The 18382-nt window shown below is 42.6% G+C and overlaps 1 protein-coding gene across 1 annotated transcript in view; it reads right to left on the bottom strand.

Moving 5' to 3' along the window:
- Positions 1-18382, bottom strand: part of LOC146802509 (uncharacterized) — a 283337-nt gene that overhangs the window by 147832 nt on the left and 117123 nt on the right. Inside the window, exons 3-5 of the mRNA XM_085623762.1 lie at positions 3780-3869; positions 2141-2260; positions 795-1220 (exon numbers count right to left, since the gene is read on the bottom strand). Coding sequence (XP_085479888.1) covers positions 795-1220; positions 2141-2260; positions 3780-3869 — 636 coding nt within the window. The remainder of the gene's footprint in view (positions 1-794; positions 1221-2140; positions 2261-3779; positions 3870-18382) is intronic.

Here is an 18382-nt window from a genome sequence, read left to right on the forward strand (position 1 = left end):
GGTGATTTTATTTAACAAAGGAACATATACCTCAGCAATAATTGCCGGCATTGATTGGATTTGTTGTCATTCCTCATACACAGCGCTAACTGTTACACTGTAGGCCTAGTCAAGTGACTCGACACAACTATAGTTTGTAACTCTGTCTAGTAGGCTATCCCCACCACCATTATGTTTTGTTAAAAAATATTTTAGCATATTATTGTTGCTCGGTGAGTTCTGTACTGTACTTCATTCTACTACTCCTCGAACAGTCTCTCAAAGGCGACTGACTGTCTCATTTTCTTTTTTTGCAAATGCTGCTGCCCTGCCAGTGCCTACTACTACTACTATACTACCACCACCAACCCAATCATGGCATGTTAGAAAAAGGAAGCCATCTTCACCATGCAGCCATTGCTGTGCCTAAGTTAAACATCAATCAAAGGTAAGAGAAGTTTGGGGGAGGCAGAATTAATAATGGACATGTTTTCAATGACTTCAATTTCACACACCCCTTTGAGTCCAGATAAAGAATGCATAGACTAGAGGAGAGACTGAAAGTACTAGTAGGACAACTCAATCAGTGAGGGGTGTCGCATCTATCTGTTTGTGTCTTACACAGTCAGCCAATTATTTAAATCAAACACTGGCTATGGGCGGGCCTGCACCAGCGAGGAAACAGTGTGATGTAAAACAGTAACCCCACCTACAAAACATTAACAACATTGCATGTAACGTAGAAAAATAGATTTAATTGACCCTAACAAAAATAAACTAAAAACCCACAAAAGCTGAACACCCCCCTCCCTAACCCCAACCAATGTCCGTAAGAAAGTCCAGAAAATAGTCCAAAACCCCAACGCCCAAATCCCACCCACCCAAACAAGAATTAAAAAAGGGGCAGAAGACAGGGACTAAGGTGTGGGGCGGGATTGCAGGAGGACACGCATCTGCTCCTCTAGACGGGTGACGCGGTGTCTGAGGGCGCGGCAGTTGCAGCCACAGTGGGGGGGCACCAGAGATGGTATTGCGGCGGGCAGCCACCAGACGGTGGCGCCGTACCGCTGGAGGGCAGTGGCTGGGGCCAGGGGCACTGGAGGAGGCTTGAAGTGCTGCTGCAGTCTCCTCCTCCTCCTTTGCCAAGACCAACAGCCGCCGATATTCCTGCTGGATTGCTTCCAGCTTCCGGCGCCGTGCCTTGGCGGCCAACTCCTTCCGATTAACTTTGGAAGGAGTAGCTGTGTATCAAAAAGAAAAAAACAAGACAATTGTAAAATATACTCTAAGAAAAACAGTAAGACAAGTTAATTATACACATAGTGGCATGGTATAAAGCACAGTACATAACATTTTAAATCTCGCCCGTCCTTCTTCCTTCCACCCGTCTTTCACTTTTTAGTTGAACACCAGGTGATCTGATAAGACTTTTAGTCTTCTCCATAAAACTTTCAAAGCGGAGTTGAAATCAGATAGATGAGGCCATTGGTTACTCAATACTCCCGCCCCGATGCCTAATAAAGGGTGTCTTCACTCTTCAAACGTTCACAACAACTCTAACTTACTTAGGACATCGGATGGCGGGTGGACTTTGTCCGACCGCCATCCTCACGCTAAAAAGGGCAGGGGTCCCATGGGGACAATTAGGATGCACCCGCCACAGTGGCGAGCGCATCCTGTTTTTTATACATTGTGGTGTGCGGAGCCGAAAGCAATGCTAAAAATACATGTTGTGCTTTTCCAAGCACAACGTGACAGGCCCCGCGCGGAGCCTGCCATGTTGTGCTTTGAAAGGCAGGGGGGTACCATAGCATAGGTACCCTCCATGGGAGCCCCCAAGCATACTCCGCATGCGTTTCCATGGCGGCAATGCCGCCACTTAAAGGCATTCCAAAATGCAGATTATGTGGCTGGCGGTGTGTTCAGACACTGCCACCATATTGAACCTTTTTCCGCCCGGTCGACATGTGGGGGGTCTTTTCTACAGGGATGGAGAGAGGTTTGCACCTGCGGGGCCGGCGGTGACTACCGCCAGACCAGCGGGGGCAATCCGCCTGCCATCCTAATGGGGCCCTAAGTCTCAAAAGTACAGTATACATACAGTACACTCTTGCAGTGAGTGTAGTGTCAACAATAGTTAAGGATTATGAATCTAACTTACCACCGCCCACCACCGGTGCTGGCACTCCCCCTACCGCTCCATTGTCGGTATCGGCAAGTGCCGCATCCTCTCCCTCCACGTCGCCTTCGCTGGCCCCGGCAATGGTGGTCGGTAGTGCGCCTAGAAAACATTACACATTTTTTAGGCGTCATATACACCTCCCCCTATTGGTCAGCAGCAAGATTGAAAAATGAGTTAATAGTATATAACATGCATCACTAGTACAAATCAGGTAGTAGTAGAGTAGACACTAATAGTTATATATGGTCCCCCCTAGGGTCATTCTAGACTTTGCTTAGTTAGCCCGAGCCGTGCAACCATTTTACCTTTGTGTCTTTTATTTTTGCACATGTGACGTTACCTTGCAGCTTGTTGTATAAGACATCTTTGAGCCCACATGACCTCACACTGTTACTGTCTACACGCTGTGTACAAGCGGTGAACCAAAACATGAACAATCCACTTTTTTATGAAGTACTGGTGTACTGTTAGTCCATATTGCTTATCCATAAATGCTACACTTTTTGGCACGGCTGAGAAATGCTTGCAAGGTGCAATATACTAACGTGCACCATTTCATTTTTCGCATTACAGACGGAAGATTCCCTTCTACGAACCAGAGCTTTGCAGAGCTTATGATGCAACAGCTACCAGTACTAGTTTCTTCTAATGTGAGGGGTCCCTTCACTCAGAGATCTTCATTTATAAATTTAAAAACTAAACTAAATTCCTAGGGGATGGTGGTGCTTCCACTACTGTTCAGTTATCATCATTTAATTCCCAACTGTGAGGTGTAACAATGTTTATTGTTTTAATGTTATTGATTTTCCTGTTGGTGCTGCATTATATAATAGAACAATGTACAGAGCTTCTCAATTCAAAATAAACATTTTGAACTTACATAGACTTGGTGGTATTTGGTGTGGACTTACACGAGTGAGCAAATTAAAGGAAGGTGTGCATATTCATTGCTTCCATGACTGAGAGGTTGGGTGTGTTATGTTCTGGGTTGTCTACTTGTTGGGTATCTTGGGGGGAGGGTTTGGAGACCTAATAGTTATGACAAGACACTACTATAACTAGTCGGGCAGGGGATTGTGGTGGGTTCTGAATTTCTGATTGAGGTGTGTGAGGAAGGTCCAACCTACCGTCACCAACATCCTATTTTCGTTTGTGCAAAGATCTGTATGTGCAAAATCCCTACAACAGTAGCAGTATGTCCTATCATATCAAAATAGTAATAAATCTGGTTGGGCATTTGTTGGTGTGAATTGTCAAAGCCTCAAGATTGACAAAGACTCAAGATCAATAAGACTAGAAGTAGTACAAGAGGACGACCCAAAGGACTGGACTCAATGGCTAGAGCTACTGGTGAATCTGAGTTTTATTTACAACCTTTCAAATAAAGAGTGGCCAACTGGGCAAGCTTAGCTACTACAGTACAGACAGACTGATAGTTGTAGTAGTACAGAGAGTCATCATAGCAGAGGCAGGGATGACAAGATTTTTTTAAACGTACAGATCGAAGGATAATTGTTGGTAAAAAATAGCATTGGGAAACTGAAACAATAGTTCGTGAAAAATATGGTGCAGTAAAAGTTATGGAATAAGAATTATTATTAAAAACAAAAAGACTTACTAGGGCCAGCAGAGGAGCCCTCGTTGGTGTCCTCCTGGTGGTGTTGATCTCCCGCCGACTGCCCACTCCCTGTCTGCCTGCCCCTGGGTGCTGAACAGGAAAGATATAAGAAAGAGACAAACATTGATGGATGGTGTCAAACAAATAAAATATTTGTAATGAACGGTCAAAAAACACTTATGTAAACAACAATTGCAATAACTAAATTGACCGATCTCATTTGGTCAGCAAGTAGTATCGGGGGATTCGCGGATCGACTACTTACTATTTATCAACAGTAATCCAGTCTTCCATTCTGATTCCAGAATACTAACTAAGCCTAAGTACAACGTACCACCCAACCTAGCCCACCTATTCCAGGTGTGCCAATTGTACATTAAGTATGCATTTCCACTTCTTTTAGTCCTCAACAATGCATATGGTCAAATGGAGGACGCATGACTACATTTTTTGTATACACCAAATTTTGGGCTGATTGATTGATGCTGATGTTCTGCTAGTGCTAAGCCAATTACCACCACTCATTGAACAAACTAGAAAAGGTTCTAATAAAGACTGGCGTACTAGCAGCACGTGACGTAGCTGACGGGGCATCATGCATACCACAAAAAAATTACAAACTCATACAAAGTAGCTAAACCTAAGTATCAATCTGCCCCTATCTCTGAGTGCCAGGACAAAGTAAGGACTAGAGTCACTATAGCATTACGTAACTTAATTTCTCTAAAATAAACTCTTACAGAATCACACTAAGCGAGTGCAAACGCAAAGTTGCAAACAAGTAAGATTAGTAGTAGCGCAGAGGTGCACCTGTGTCATAACAATCACAGAAGACTTTTAAACGTAATTAACCTGGAATGTAAGCAGCAACATTCTAGCTGGTTGGAAGAAAAAAAGATATTCGCAATATATAACACAGAGCAGAAGAACAGACACAAAGTAGTAATAATTAAATAGTTACACACCAAGACCCGGGACATCCACTCCTAGCAGCTCCAGCAGGTCCTGCTCAAGGTCCAGGATGTCGGACCACCGGTGCGTCAACTGCGCCTGGGTGCGCCGGACACCAGAGCAGTGCAACACTGCCCGGCGCACCTTCCCCCACCGCTGTCGACGCTCCCGGAGCCCGGACCCGGACCCAGGCCTGCCACCTGCTGCCAGGGTAGAGGGGAGGTGGTGCTGCACAAAGAAAATGAGTGCAGCCAACTCCACCTCCCCAAATAAGGTCCATGCCTGCACCCCTTGTGGGCACCGCGGCTCTGGCTGCGGCGAGCCCTACCCTTTGACATGGTTCTGGGGATGAGAGACGGGGCGGGAAAGAAAAGGTAATAAAATTAAAAAAGTAAGTAAAAGAAATAAATAGCAGGCAATAGAAAGAGTGAAAAAGTAGCTAAAAAACTAAAAAAAAGTAGACAAAAACCAAAAATATAGAAGCAGGACAACAGTTAGAGAAATAATAAATAAAAAAGATTAAAAAAAAGTGGCTTCAAACAAAGGATTGGAAAGATGCAGGGAGGATTGAAAATCAGGCCCCAGAACCATGCAATAGAGTGAAAAACAAGATGGCCACGCCCATTGCGACCACGTGCGCAAGTTCGCGCAATATTTTCTCCCCGAGCACGCAAAAAGCAACGTGAACAAGTAAAAGCATTGCCGAACAGGAAATACGTACCGCGAACGGGCGCGAGCGTGCATTGCGCGACCCGGAACAGGAAGTAAGCATCGCGGGCGGGCGGGACAAGTGAAAACAAGATGGCCGCTCCCGTGAGCAACATCATGGGTAAGTTGGCGAGCCGCGATCACGCAAAAAATACAGCGAACAGGCGGGAAAAAAACTTCTGTGTCCTCGCGATATTTCCGGCGTGTTTGCGGAGATTTTCAACATTTTCGCGATAGTTTGCGAAAGTGAATTCTGCCCACCCCTAGTTAATATACCACACTCGATATCTCAATTGTGAGCAAGCAAGGTTGAAAATACATAATTAAAAACACTCATGGTCAAGGACAAAACAGGACGCACACAACATGTAACATAAAATCAATTTCTTTTTGAAACGTACTTATTTTGTGGCAAAAATACACCTCATTGTCTGTCTGAGAGGAGGGGTTTGTAGAAACCCTATATTATAATAAGAATACACAAAGGAATGAGATTATAAGGATTTGTTTTAAGCCATTCATCTCTTGTGCCTTCCTGTAACTGGTTTGAAAAAAGCAACAAGAAATGCAGTGAAAATGCGGAAAATCAAGGTTATGTAGATTTCTGTAGGGAAGAAAAAGTCTTACTGTGCTCAGCAACCCTCCGTCATGACGACCTATTCATTCCCAAGGCAAACCTCATCTTAGCGTGTCTGTGCCTCGGTACCGGTATAAGTAGTCTAAAATAAACAGCCGAATCATGTTCTCGTGCTGTCAGAGACTAGAGCGTGTACCGTGCAGTCTCGTTTTGTGGTGAAAACGGTCCACCATATTGTTTGTATTTTTTTTAAAAAGGGGGTGACTTTTGAAAGTCTAATTTACTTATTTGTGTGCAGGAGTCCCTCGTATGAATATAGGAGGACGCCAGGTATTTTGTCATAATAGGTTAGGGTCAGTATCAAACCCTGGTCTAAGGGACACAGAGAGGCTCATAAATGGTGGCCATATTGGAATGGTCAAAAAAGACAATAAATAGAAAAGACAGACTAGAGATGTTTGTTGTACTGCCTTCAATTTATTCAAAACACGGGGTAAAAAACTTCAGTGCCTTTATTCTTGATTTTGATTTTCACATAACATGCCACTAAAAAACATCCCAGATAGTGTTTTTTCAAAAGGTTGGGGGCAGTATCATCCTAATCCAAGGGATAAAATTAATCTCCTAGTTAGTAGCCATTATGGAGTAGTCACCAAACAAAAGGCAGCCTGGGGATGTTTCTCACACTTCCTTTTGGTTAATCACAAAGACCTAATTTTAAAAAATAAAAAAGACCTAATTTAAAAAAATAAGTGGATGTTTAGTAGGTTAGTGATTTTATAAGTAGGTATCATTTTGCACAACTGTCCTACGATTGTCCGCTTACTTGGTGAAAGTTATTGTTATTAGATCAGGTTTCAAAAGGATATTTATTTGGGAGCAACAGTTTAAGATTTCAGATATCGGGGTTCATTTTTCTAGTGAATTGGCCCCATGGTATATTCTCGTTCAAGCCTCTAATATCTGTGCGCAATTTGAAGACCCATTTTTGCTCCTTCTCTAGTAGCATCTGTTCTAAATTCTCACAGGGTTTTATGTGTTACAACACTACCCACCGCATGTCATTTGGTGTGTGTTGTTTCTCATTGAAGTGTGCCGTCATTCTGGTACTTGCTCTGTGGCATCGGATGTTGCTCCAATGTTCGCAGATTCTTGTGCTCACCTTCCTGGTGGTCATACCCACATAGTGTAGGTCACAGTGGCACGTAATCAGATACACAACTCCTATAGTGTTGCAAGTGGTGAATTTTCGCAAATCCCATGATTTTCCTATATTGAAAGTGACCCTTTTAGTGGTTGAAGTGAGGTGGCACACATACAGTTACCACACAAGTGGTGGCTCGTTGGTAAAGTACTGATTACTTGTTGGCTTCTTTTGTCTTTGGGCTTCGGGCGGGTGTGCACCAGTATATCCTTCACATTTTTGCCCCTCTCATGTGAGAACATTGGTGTTGGTATGTTAAAGGTACCACTGCTTAGAATCCACCAATGTTTCTTCACCAACTTTGCGACTTTGTCTGATGCTACACTGAAAGTTGTAATACAGATGGGTCTTTTGTCTTTCTCATTCTCCTGTATTTCATACGTTTCTAGAAGGGCATCCCTATGAATATTTTGTGCTCTTTTCTTTGCCTTTGCAATGATTTTGGAAGTGTATTTCCGTTTTTTCAGTTTCTCTGCTAGGTCTTTTGCCTTCATGCCATAATCCGATGTTTCCGTGCAGTTTCTCTTGAGTCTAAGAAACTGTCCAAAGGTGAGATTTTCTTTCAGATGTCATGGGTGAAAACTGTCGTACTGAAAGAGGCAGTTTTTTGCGATTGGTTTAAAATGTGTTGTGGTTTTGAGTATGCCACCCACTGCAAAGATATAAAGCTCAAGGAAGACTAACTCAGACCTGCTTATTGTGTGGGTGAATTTAAGGAAAGGGTCCTGTAGATTGAGCCACTCCAGGAAGATGTTGGCCTCTGTTTCGTCACCTTTCCATCTCACCAAGTTGTCGTCGATGTACCTCTTCCATACCACAATCTTCGGCGATGTGGGTTTTGGTCTGATAGGATCTTTTGTTCCTTTAAATGATGGACGTACAATCCTGCCACACTGAACCCCGATATCTGAAATCTTAATCTCTTGCTACCAAATAAATATCCTTTTGAAACCTGGTCTAATAACAATAACTTTCACCAAGTAAGCGGACAATCGTAGGACAGTTACGCAAAATTATACCTACTTATAAAATCACTAACCTACTTAACAACCGCTTATTTTTTCAAAATTAGGTCATTTTTTTTTTTTTTTTAAATCAGATCTTTTTGATTAACCAAAAGGAAGTATGAGAAACATCCCCAGGCTGCCATTTGTTTAGTGACTACTCCATAATGACTACTAACTTGGAGATTCATTTTATCCCTTGGATTAGGGTTTGATACTGCCCCCAACCTTTTGAAAAAACACTATCTGGCATGTTTTTTAATGGCATGTTATGTGAAAATCAAAATCAAGAATAAAGGCACTGAAGTTTTTTACCCCGTGTTTTGAATAAATTGAAGACAGTACGACAAACATCCCTAGTCTGTCTTTTCTGTTTATTGCCTTTTTTGACCATTCCAATATGGCCACCAATAATGAGCCTCTCTGTGTCCCTTAGACCAGGGTTTGATACTGGCCCTAACCTATTATGACAAAATACCTGGCGTCCTCCTATATTCATACGAGGGACTCCTGCACACATATAAGTAATTTAGACTTTCAAAAGTCACCCCCTTTTTTAAAAAAATACAAACAATATGGTGGACAGTTTTCACCACAAAACGAGACTGTGCGTTACACGCTCTAGTCTCTGACAGCACAAGGACATGATGTTTTTTTATACTACTTATACCAGTACTGACGCACAGACACGCTAAGATGCGGTCTGCCTTCGGACTGAATAGGTCTCGTAATGAGGGAGGGTTACTGAGCACTGTAAGACTTGTTTCTCATTTTCACTGCATTTCTTGTTGCTTTTTTCAAACCAGTTAGAGGAAGGCACAAGAGATGAATGGCTTAAAACAAATCCTTATAATCTCATTCCTTTGTGTATTCTTATTATAATATAGGGTTTCTAAAGGCCCCTCCACCCAGACAGACCATAAGGCGTATTTTTACCTTTCAAAAAGAAATAGATTTTATGTTACATGCTGTGTGCGTCCTGTTTTGTCCTTGACCACAAGTGTTTTTAATTATGTCTTTTCAACCTTGCTTGCTCACAATTGAGATATCGAGTGTGGTATATTAACCCACACAGGATCTGAGCACTAATTATGTTTACTTTCAAGGGTCCTTACACCATATTATGAAGTACCTTCTATTACGCACAATGTAACGCCTTAACCTGCCCACAAGAGCGGTATGTATTAATTTGCATTTTACTTTTTCTTCCCCATGACAGATACTACATGTTCAGAATCAACCGTATGTATATTTTTTCCCAATGCTCACACAATAGGTGTGCATTCATAATTTATATTTCACTTTATAATAGGTCCTGCACGGAGTGGTACACAAAGGGCTGGTCCCTTTGTTGTCCTGAAGAAGAGGTTTAGGGGATACCTTGAAACATGTCAACACAATACTAGGGATTATAATTACATAACAGTTACTTTTCCCTTTTATTAACCCCTTTTTATCCCTACCAACTAGGAGCAGGAATAAAACATTAGCTCACTAGTTAGGTAATTTTTACACATCACTTATACCATTCCCCCTACGCTGCACTACACATATCCTCACAAAGTAAGTGCTTCTACATAACTCCGCAAGTCGCAGCATGCCCCAAGCAGTGGATGTTTGGGATGGCCCCAATGATGAAACATGTCACCTAGGGACAACCCTGGGTGAGTGAGGGGACTCAAGAAAATACATTTTTCTTTTCTACCAATAGAGGTGGTCTTTCACCCAATTGATGAATCCCCCGTTTTTTTTGGCTCGGTTCTTTTGATCCGTCATCTACGGATTCTTTTTGCTGTACTCTGATCACACAGGAGGGTGAACCTAGACCAATCCTCCTCCTCCTCCCCCTAATTTTGATTGCTATATCTAAGAAGGCACTGACAGATCAGATAAGAGCATACACAAAGGTGTCATATTTAAAATTTACTTCCGAAGGCAGTTATTTCTCCAATTTAGAAATCTGCATCTCCATATTATAGCACGTTTGTACAAGTAGTCTTGATTGACATATATTATTGTACTTAGTTATGCAAAAACATATCTCTAAACCATGTGTTGATTTATGTGATCTGAGGATGCAAGTTTCACCAAAACGATTTCAGATTCACTTTCATCTTTTGTCTTTTTGGAACCTCACTTGGTGAATGAATCTTTCTTCTGTACTGAGTTTCTCTCTAACATCTTAAATATACATCGAAGCACACAATACCATGCTCCGTCCTCTCTTGCTTACCTAAATCATGCATGGCACTTAGATTTCCTCACTTTTTGGATATTAGATTCACCTCTTATACTCCAAAATGTTTTGAATATTCTACCTTGACTGTCAGCATTATCATTCTCGAACCTGAAGTTTCTTTGTGAAATTTGTATGTTCAGATCACATAAAATAACTAACCTATTTTTAAGGAACATTTTGTAGTATAATTAAGACCACAATAATATGTCACTATTCAAACGTGATAAAAATACCGAAATGCAGATTTGTAAATTGGGGAAATACCTTCCTAATGAGATTCCTTTTAAAATGACACTTTTAAGTATGATCTTAACAAATGTATCAGTACATTTTCAGATACATTCTTATGTATTTGAAATCCCATGGCACAAAACCACAGCGGGTCACGGGTGCACACTGAAAGCAGTTTAGCAACTGACAGCGATACACAGAAGTCTTTGCAGAGTTCAGTTACCGACCATCAGCAACAGACAGTGAAATTTAAGTATAAATGCTGAAATTGAAATAACTTTTTAACCACTTCAAGATGATACATAAGAAAACCTTATTGGATATTGTGATTTTCAATCATGTGACCAAAAGCACAATAGTTATACTTCCAGAATGTGTGTGTAATAGAATGACGACCAACATGACTAAGGCTGGCATTCCAGCTTAAACTAGTCGCCCATTCACTAAGGTACATTAATGACATAAATAACTTATAATTGCATTGTCCTTATTTTGAGTGCCATTTTCTGATGCTGATGGTCTGTACTAAACCTCTAGAAGGATTCTCTTGTTTTCTCTTTTGTTACTCCTGCCCTCTTATATCTTCAGTATACAAAAATATTTTTGATCACATTAACTAATATGATTATGAAGTCTATTTGACTTGTCATTTTTTCTTCTTTTTTCATTTTCTACGTTTCCCATATATCCACTGTTAGAAATGGGGGTCTCTAGTTGGCAAGGGTTTGCACCTCTGTCCAAATAGGGACTCTTGATTCTAGTCAAGGTAAGGGGGATACACTCCTAAAATAACCCCTGCTCACCCGCTTGGTAGCTTGGCATGAGCAGATAGGCTTATTTCAGAGGCAGTATGTAAAGCATTTGTGAACACATACAGTAATACAGTGAAGACACTACAAATGGACACCACACCAGTTTAGAAAAATAAGTATCTTTATCTAAACAAGACCAAACTGCAAAAATCCACACTACAGTATCAAAAATAGGCTCTTCAATGGAAGAAATAGTTCAGTTCAATGCAAGTTGTAAATGCAACACTTTTCCCACAAAATACCTTAGATGCGTCACGCAAAACAAACAACAGGGTCACAGGGAAGGCGATGTGTCAGTTCCATGCTTCAGGGGAGCCGGCGCACCTGTTCCTTACTGCAGTGCAGGGGAGGCATTGCGTCTGTCCCTTACCGGAGAGGAGGGGATGCGTCTGTTTGCTACTGTGTTCCGGTTATGATAGGACAAGATGGCGCCTCGATGCGTGGCGACGATCCGGTGTGATGCGACAAAATGACGGCTTGATGCGATGCGCTGATCGATGCGTGAACGTTTGCAGCCGCACTGCAGGTGCTGCGACGGTCTTCTCGGCGATGCATCGGGACTCGGTGTGGATGCGGTGCGCTTCTTCTCCGGGACTCGGCAATGCATCGGGACCCGGTACGGATGCAGCACACGTCTTCTCCGTAACTCGGCGATGTGTGGGGAATCGGTGCGGATGTGATGCGCGTCTTCCTCGTTGCGTTCATTTTCCGAGTTCCTAACAACAAACATTCTCTAGAAGTCCTAAACAGCAGCAGTCACCTATTTGCAGGTTGGAATTCCCAGCAAGGAAATTCAGGGGATCTGGGGGTGAAGTCTTTGTATCCCTGAGGCTTCAGACAGGAGGCAAGCTCAATTTCAAGCCCTTGAAGATCTTCCTCAAGATGACAGGGTAAACAGCAAAGTCTGTTTTCTCCTTTCCTTGGCAGAAAGCAACCACTGCAGGCCAACCCCAAACAGCACAGGGGCAGTAATCCTCCTTCAGCTTCTCCGGTTCTTCTCCTTGGCAAAGGTGACACTTTATTTCCCAGAAGAGATCCAAAGTTCTGGGGTTCGGGTCCCCCTTTTTATACACACAAATCCTTTGTCTCTGAAGGCAGAGAGTGTATGTACCCAGCCAAAACCAGTTCTATCCCCTCTGGTGCAGCTTCCTGGCAGGAGGTGGAGACAGCATTGTTGAAAGCAGACCTGGCCCAGGTGAAGGGAAATCTCCTCCCCCTACTCTAAATTCAACCTTGGTCCCATTCAGCCCAGCCCTGACTCATCAGACTGCTTGAGTCACAGCCCTCTCCCAGGTCCTTTCACTCACAAGCCAGACATGCAATACACAAACCTAGCAGAGGCATACTGGATAGTTAGGCAAGAAAGTACCTACTTTCTAGAAGTGGTATTTTCAAACACAAAATATTAAAATCAGCCAGCCTAAAAGATGCACTTTAACATTCTGAGTTAAGGCATACTAAACTTTATTTTCCGATCTTGTTCCCTGGGTCAGTTATGTTTATAAGATGTTATAATCAAACTGCCCATTCTGGCTTATGGGAACAGATAGCCTTGTAATAGTGAAAAACGATATTGGCAGTATTTCACTATCAGGACATGCCACACACATCAGGGAATGTCCTAGCTTTCACATACAATGCTCCCTGCCCACAGGGGTACCTTGGGACTACCTTAGGGGTGACTAACATGCAGAAAAGGGAAGGTTTAGGGACAGGCAAGTGTGTGCACTTGCCAAGTCGACATGGCAGTCCCAGACTGCACAAAGGCTCTGCAATGGCAGGCCTGAGCAACATTTTACAGACTGCTTCGGTGGGTGGCACAATCAGTGCTGCAAGCCCACAAGCATCATTTGATTTACAGGCCCTGGGCACACATGGTGCACTGTACTAGGGTCTGACAAGTACATCAAATAACCAATCATGGAATCACTAATCTATAACACAATTTACAAAAGAGAGCATATGCACTTTAGTACTGATCTGCAGTGGTAAAGTGCCCAGATTCATAAAACCACCAACAACAGGTCAGAAAAAATACACGAGGAAGGCAAAAAGTTTTGGGATGACACCACAAAAAGGGCCAAATCCAACATGCACCTATTGTATTGAATTTTGTTTTGAAACAATCTTGTTATTGTTACGTTTCAAAAACTTCTTGTGCTTTTTTGTAATTAAAAATAAATTCTGTATAAAGCCTTGATGAAGCTACACTTGTATTCAGAAGTTGTGAAAAACGCATTGGCTTGAGTTATAGCTTAACTTGATCAAGACAACTGTCATTCAATTTATTATTTAAGTATCATTATTCTTTGGATTCCTTCGAATTAACGAGGTTGTTCTACAACTCTATGACCTCAGAAGAACTTGTCTTTCTGATTTTATTTGGGTAGTGCTTGGGAAGAGCTCTAAAATTTTGAGGTCACATATTTGGTACCTTAATAGTTCCCTTCCATTTGTTGTCAGGCTAACACGTATGTTGTCAAACTTTCAGAGACTGCAAAGTGCCTAATGTATAAAGTAATTGAGAAAAAGACATATGTCAATCAGCCATTTCAAAGAGATAGACTGCTGGATAGTTTTGAATATGATGAAGTGCCAATATATTCTTTGCTGTTTGTTAAAGGTTGCCTTCCTCTGGATTGAAGGTTCTTCAATAAAAACATTATAAACCATAACTTGCATCTTGTAATTACAGACAAATTTAGGGGGAAACGAATACTCTGGTATTTAATGAAATTTAAAAACAACAGTTGTGTTGTTATACATGAAATATTAACAGAAAGAAAAGCAAAATGAACCCTTTTCAAAAACCGTGGTTTTTGAGACCAAACCAAAAAATAGAATATTTCTGTTAGAAAATTTAAGATGGGTGCATTTATTTAACACACATGAGAAGATATATCAAGAATGCAGGTTAGGTTTCGGATCGGCTGACGGGCTGATGTCGGAGTACCACGCCTCCGCATAGCCACCTGTGATCTTGCCCCACCCCCAGCGATGGGGGATTGTTCCTGGTGTGCAGGTTTGCTCGCGTTTTCATCCTCGTGAGCTCTGAGGCGATATGGCGATTTTGCAGTTTTTCGGCTGTGCGGCTGTTCCTTGAAAGCACTGCGGTGGTGGAACGAAGTGACCCTGGCCTCCGTGGTGATCCTATGGTGCTTTTTCCTTTTGCTCGGATGTGAGAGCAATCATGTCTGTGGTGTCTGCAGCATATGTGCTCTCCTGGCGGGGTCGGATCCCGTGGCAGGTGAGAGGGGGAAAAAATGGAGAGTAAAGGCTAAAAAGAGGCTACGGCGGCTGTGCTGATCACAAACACATGCTTGATTGAACCCCTCATTGTTGAGAGGAAAATTAGATTGGAATATCTTGGTGAATTTCCTGGCGGCCACTTGAGCAGTTAAGGGGTGAGAAAAGCGACATTACAAGTCTGCATGTTTTCATAAGGTCTCTCCTCTGCGCCATTTTATTGACTTCTTTAACTCTACATCATATGGCACCTGACCTCGTAGAACTGTGTCTGAATTGCAGAGACTGCATTAATAGAGGAGACTTCAGCTCATGGACATCTTTTGTGGCATCTGGAGGCATAAAACGGATTAGGAGATCAGGATTATTGGTTTTTTTTTTCTACCCCATTAAGGTGCCTCCACAGAGTCTTCTCTTTTTGTGCATCAACTAGAGGCGTTTTGTTTGGGGAGAGACTAGGTGTGCGCTTGCCCCCCCTTCGAGGTCACTGTGAAACCTGGTGCTGAGTGTACTACTGGCATTGAAGGAGGTCGTGGGTGCCAGCGGATTGTTTTTTGGGGGCTAAGCAGTAGGCGCAGAGATAAGAATGGGAAAACTGCTTAATGCTCACCTCAAGGTTAAAACCCGCCGAGTCCTTGCTAAGGAAGCAAAGGAGGTAGTCCGATTGGCTAGTAAGGAGAAAGCCCTTAATCCGCCTGGTCTTGATTCTACACTCGAGAGTTCAGAAGAGGAGGATTTTTCCTCTGTTGCAACCTTAGAACAGGCGGGCACTGCGATCATGGCAGACAAGAGCGTTGCAATAGCTTTCTCTGCAACATCTCCAACGTCTCCACAGGACAATGTGGGATCTGAAGGCCTTAAGAAGGTGAAAGTAATTAAAGAGGGTATAACAATTTGCGCTATTTCTGAAAAAAGCTAGGCTGCAATGACCCTCTTTAGGACCTAGTTCAGCCTCTAATGTCTTAAAGGAAAATCCAGCCACCATAATATCATCTGTCTTGGCACCAGCAGATTTGGTCTCCGTGATTCAGGATAAGCTGCAAGTGAATTTCAGACCCGATCCCCCTGTAATCATGGAGACCGTGACAGGACAGATTCCCAGTCAGAATGAGCTGACTTCTTTAAATTCAGCGATTGCTCAGGTCGGGAGACATGCGGGGCATCTAGGTACATCTGAAACATCTGAAACACTGGGACAGATGGTCGTCGCCACCGGTGCCCCTGTTACATTGCTGATTCCCTATGCCCAAGCCGAGACCTCGACACACCTCCAGGTTCCTCCACAAGAATTGGTTCCTCCTCCTCCTCTGACCTACTTGAGTTCGCCTGAGGGGATTGGGACTAGGAATCTCTCTTCTGCCTGTGGATCCTCCTCATATCCTTTTCAGCTCTAATATGGGACCAGCAGGCGAACTATAGTTGAATATCAAAGATATGTTGAATCTGGTTTTGGAAGAGGTCCGTGAGTTGAAGAGAACTCAGAAAGCTGAACTTGCTTCTCTTCATCATCGACTAGAGAAGATTGAAGAGATAATGTCAAACTTTCCAATTAGACTCCAGGAGGCTGAAGCAAGGATCTCGGTTTTGGAGGATCAGATGACAGTCTTAATAGGAGAAGCTGAAGCGGTAGCCAAAAGCAAAAACCTTCTTCAGAGCAAATTGGAGGACTTAGAAAATAATTCCCGGAGATCTAATCTCCGTAAAGTTGGGATTCCAGTGGGTATCGAGGGCTCCCAAACCTTGCAGTGGGTCAACTCATTCATTAAACAAAAGGTTATTCCTGAGTTTGAAGGTGATCGTACCATCACAAGGGCCCACCGGGTTCCCACTTGCCCGTTTCCTAACTCCACAATGCCACGAACAATATTGCAAAATTTTGCTGATTATCGCATAAAAGAGAGAATATTGACTAAAGCGATTCAACAGAGACAGTTTGCCGTGAATGAAACTGTAAAATGTTGTATCTTCTCTGACATGACTGCCGCGGCGGCACGTAGGAGAAAGGAATTTGTGAAGATCCTCCACTTGTTTAAAGCCAATGGGGCACAGACCTCTATTGCCCAGCAGTCTAAATTGAGAGTCTTGGTTAAGGGCAAATATTTTATGTTCTCCGATTTGTACGAAGCCCAGGAATTATTAAAAGAGATTTCACAGGGCTCCAGGGCCTAGAAGGATCTGCTTGAGGCAAAATATTAGTCACTGTCATCGTTATAAATTGTGGGGTCAGGTGGGTGAGTTTTCTCGCCCCTGTTCCTGGGAGGTCAAGGTGTTTTTTCTAAATCATGATTGAATATAACTGGGGTTTTTATCACTTAGAGCATACATTTGCTTGCATGTCTCAACATATCTGATAAAACTTGGAGGGCTCAGGGGTAAGATCCCTCGAGTGTAATTACATGACACCCAGGTTGGAGGGGGGTGAAATGTGGTTAGCGTGGTTGGTGGGGGGTTTTCCACATTCTGGGGGAAGGGGTCCCGTGGGGTGGGATGGGAGCATAAGGGGGGAAAAAATGAAGTCCTTTTATTGCAAATGCATTTATGTCTTTATACATCCATATTCTAGCTTGACTCTGGGTAGCTCTTTTTTTTTGGAAATTCATTTAGGCTCTATACATTTATTGGTTAATTCGATTCTGGGTAGGATGTTTAGCGGGTTTAGGTTCTGGTTACGTTTTAACTGTGGCTAGTAAAGAATTGTGAAGAGTGGTTTCTTTTAATGTTAATGGTCTCAACAATAAAAAGAAAATGCGGGCAATTGAATCATGGATTAAAACAGAAAACCCGGGGGTGATATTTTTACAAGAGACCCATATACCAGCTGTAAGACTGCCAGATTTTTCTATGTTTAGGTCTTGGGCAGCTTATAGGGGATTATCTTCGTCTTCTGCTTCCCATAGGGGGACAGCAATATTTTTAATTAAAAAACTTCAGGCGGAGGTTCTTAATTTTGAGAAAGATCAGCAAGGTTGCTGGTGTTGTGTTACCTGCATTTTTAGACAAAGCCAGAGACCGATAACTTTTGTTAGCATATACTCCCCAGTTGAGGATAACTCCAAGATCTATGAGGATTTATTTCAGTCCCTAATGCAGGTACCTGGTGAGCTGATCCTGGGGGGCGATATTAATGTCCTAATGAATCCTAAAATAGACTCCTCAGTGCAGGCCAAAAGGCAGTTGAAACCTAAATCCTTTAGAATCTGACAACATTACGGAGGAACTTTAGACCTACAGGATCCCTGGTGCGCAGCCTTTCCATCTAAAATAGCGTATACTTGCTGGCCAGGTAGATTTCGCACCTCTTCACGGATTGACTTTTTTCTGGTTACCCGGAGGTTGTGTTTTAACCAGCAGAGATTTCTACATAATGGATCTCTGATCATGCTATGCTGGTGCTCGAGGTGCAGCTAGGAAATTGTGTTAGATCCCCTAAACGTTGGTCACTGAACAGACAATATTTTAATGAAGAGGCCTGGGTGGGTTTTATTGGGACTGAGATTAAGGAATTTCTACTACGAAATAGTGAGTCTGCACCTTTGAGCGTGGTATGGGATACACTTAAGGCCTTTAACCGGGGGCTAATTATCAGTAAAGATGCATAAATTTTAAAAAAAAGTTAGGGAAGACAAGAGAA

This window comes from Triturus cristatus, chromosome 8 (genome assembly GCF_964204655.1).
Source record: "Triturus cristatus chromosome 8, aTriCri1.1, whole genome shotgun sequence".
Classification (NCBI taxonomy): Eukaryota; Metazoa; Chordata; class Amphibia; order Caudata; family Salamandridae; genus Triturus; species Triturus cristatus.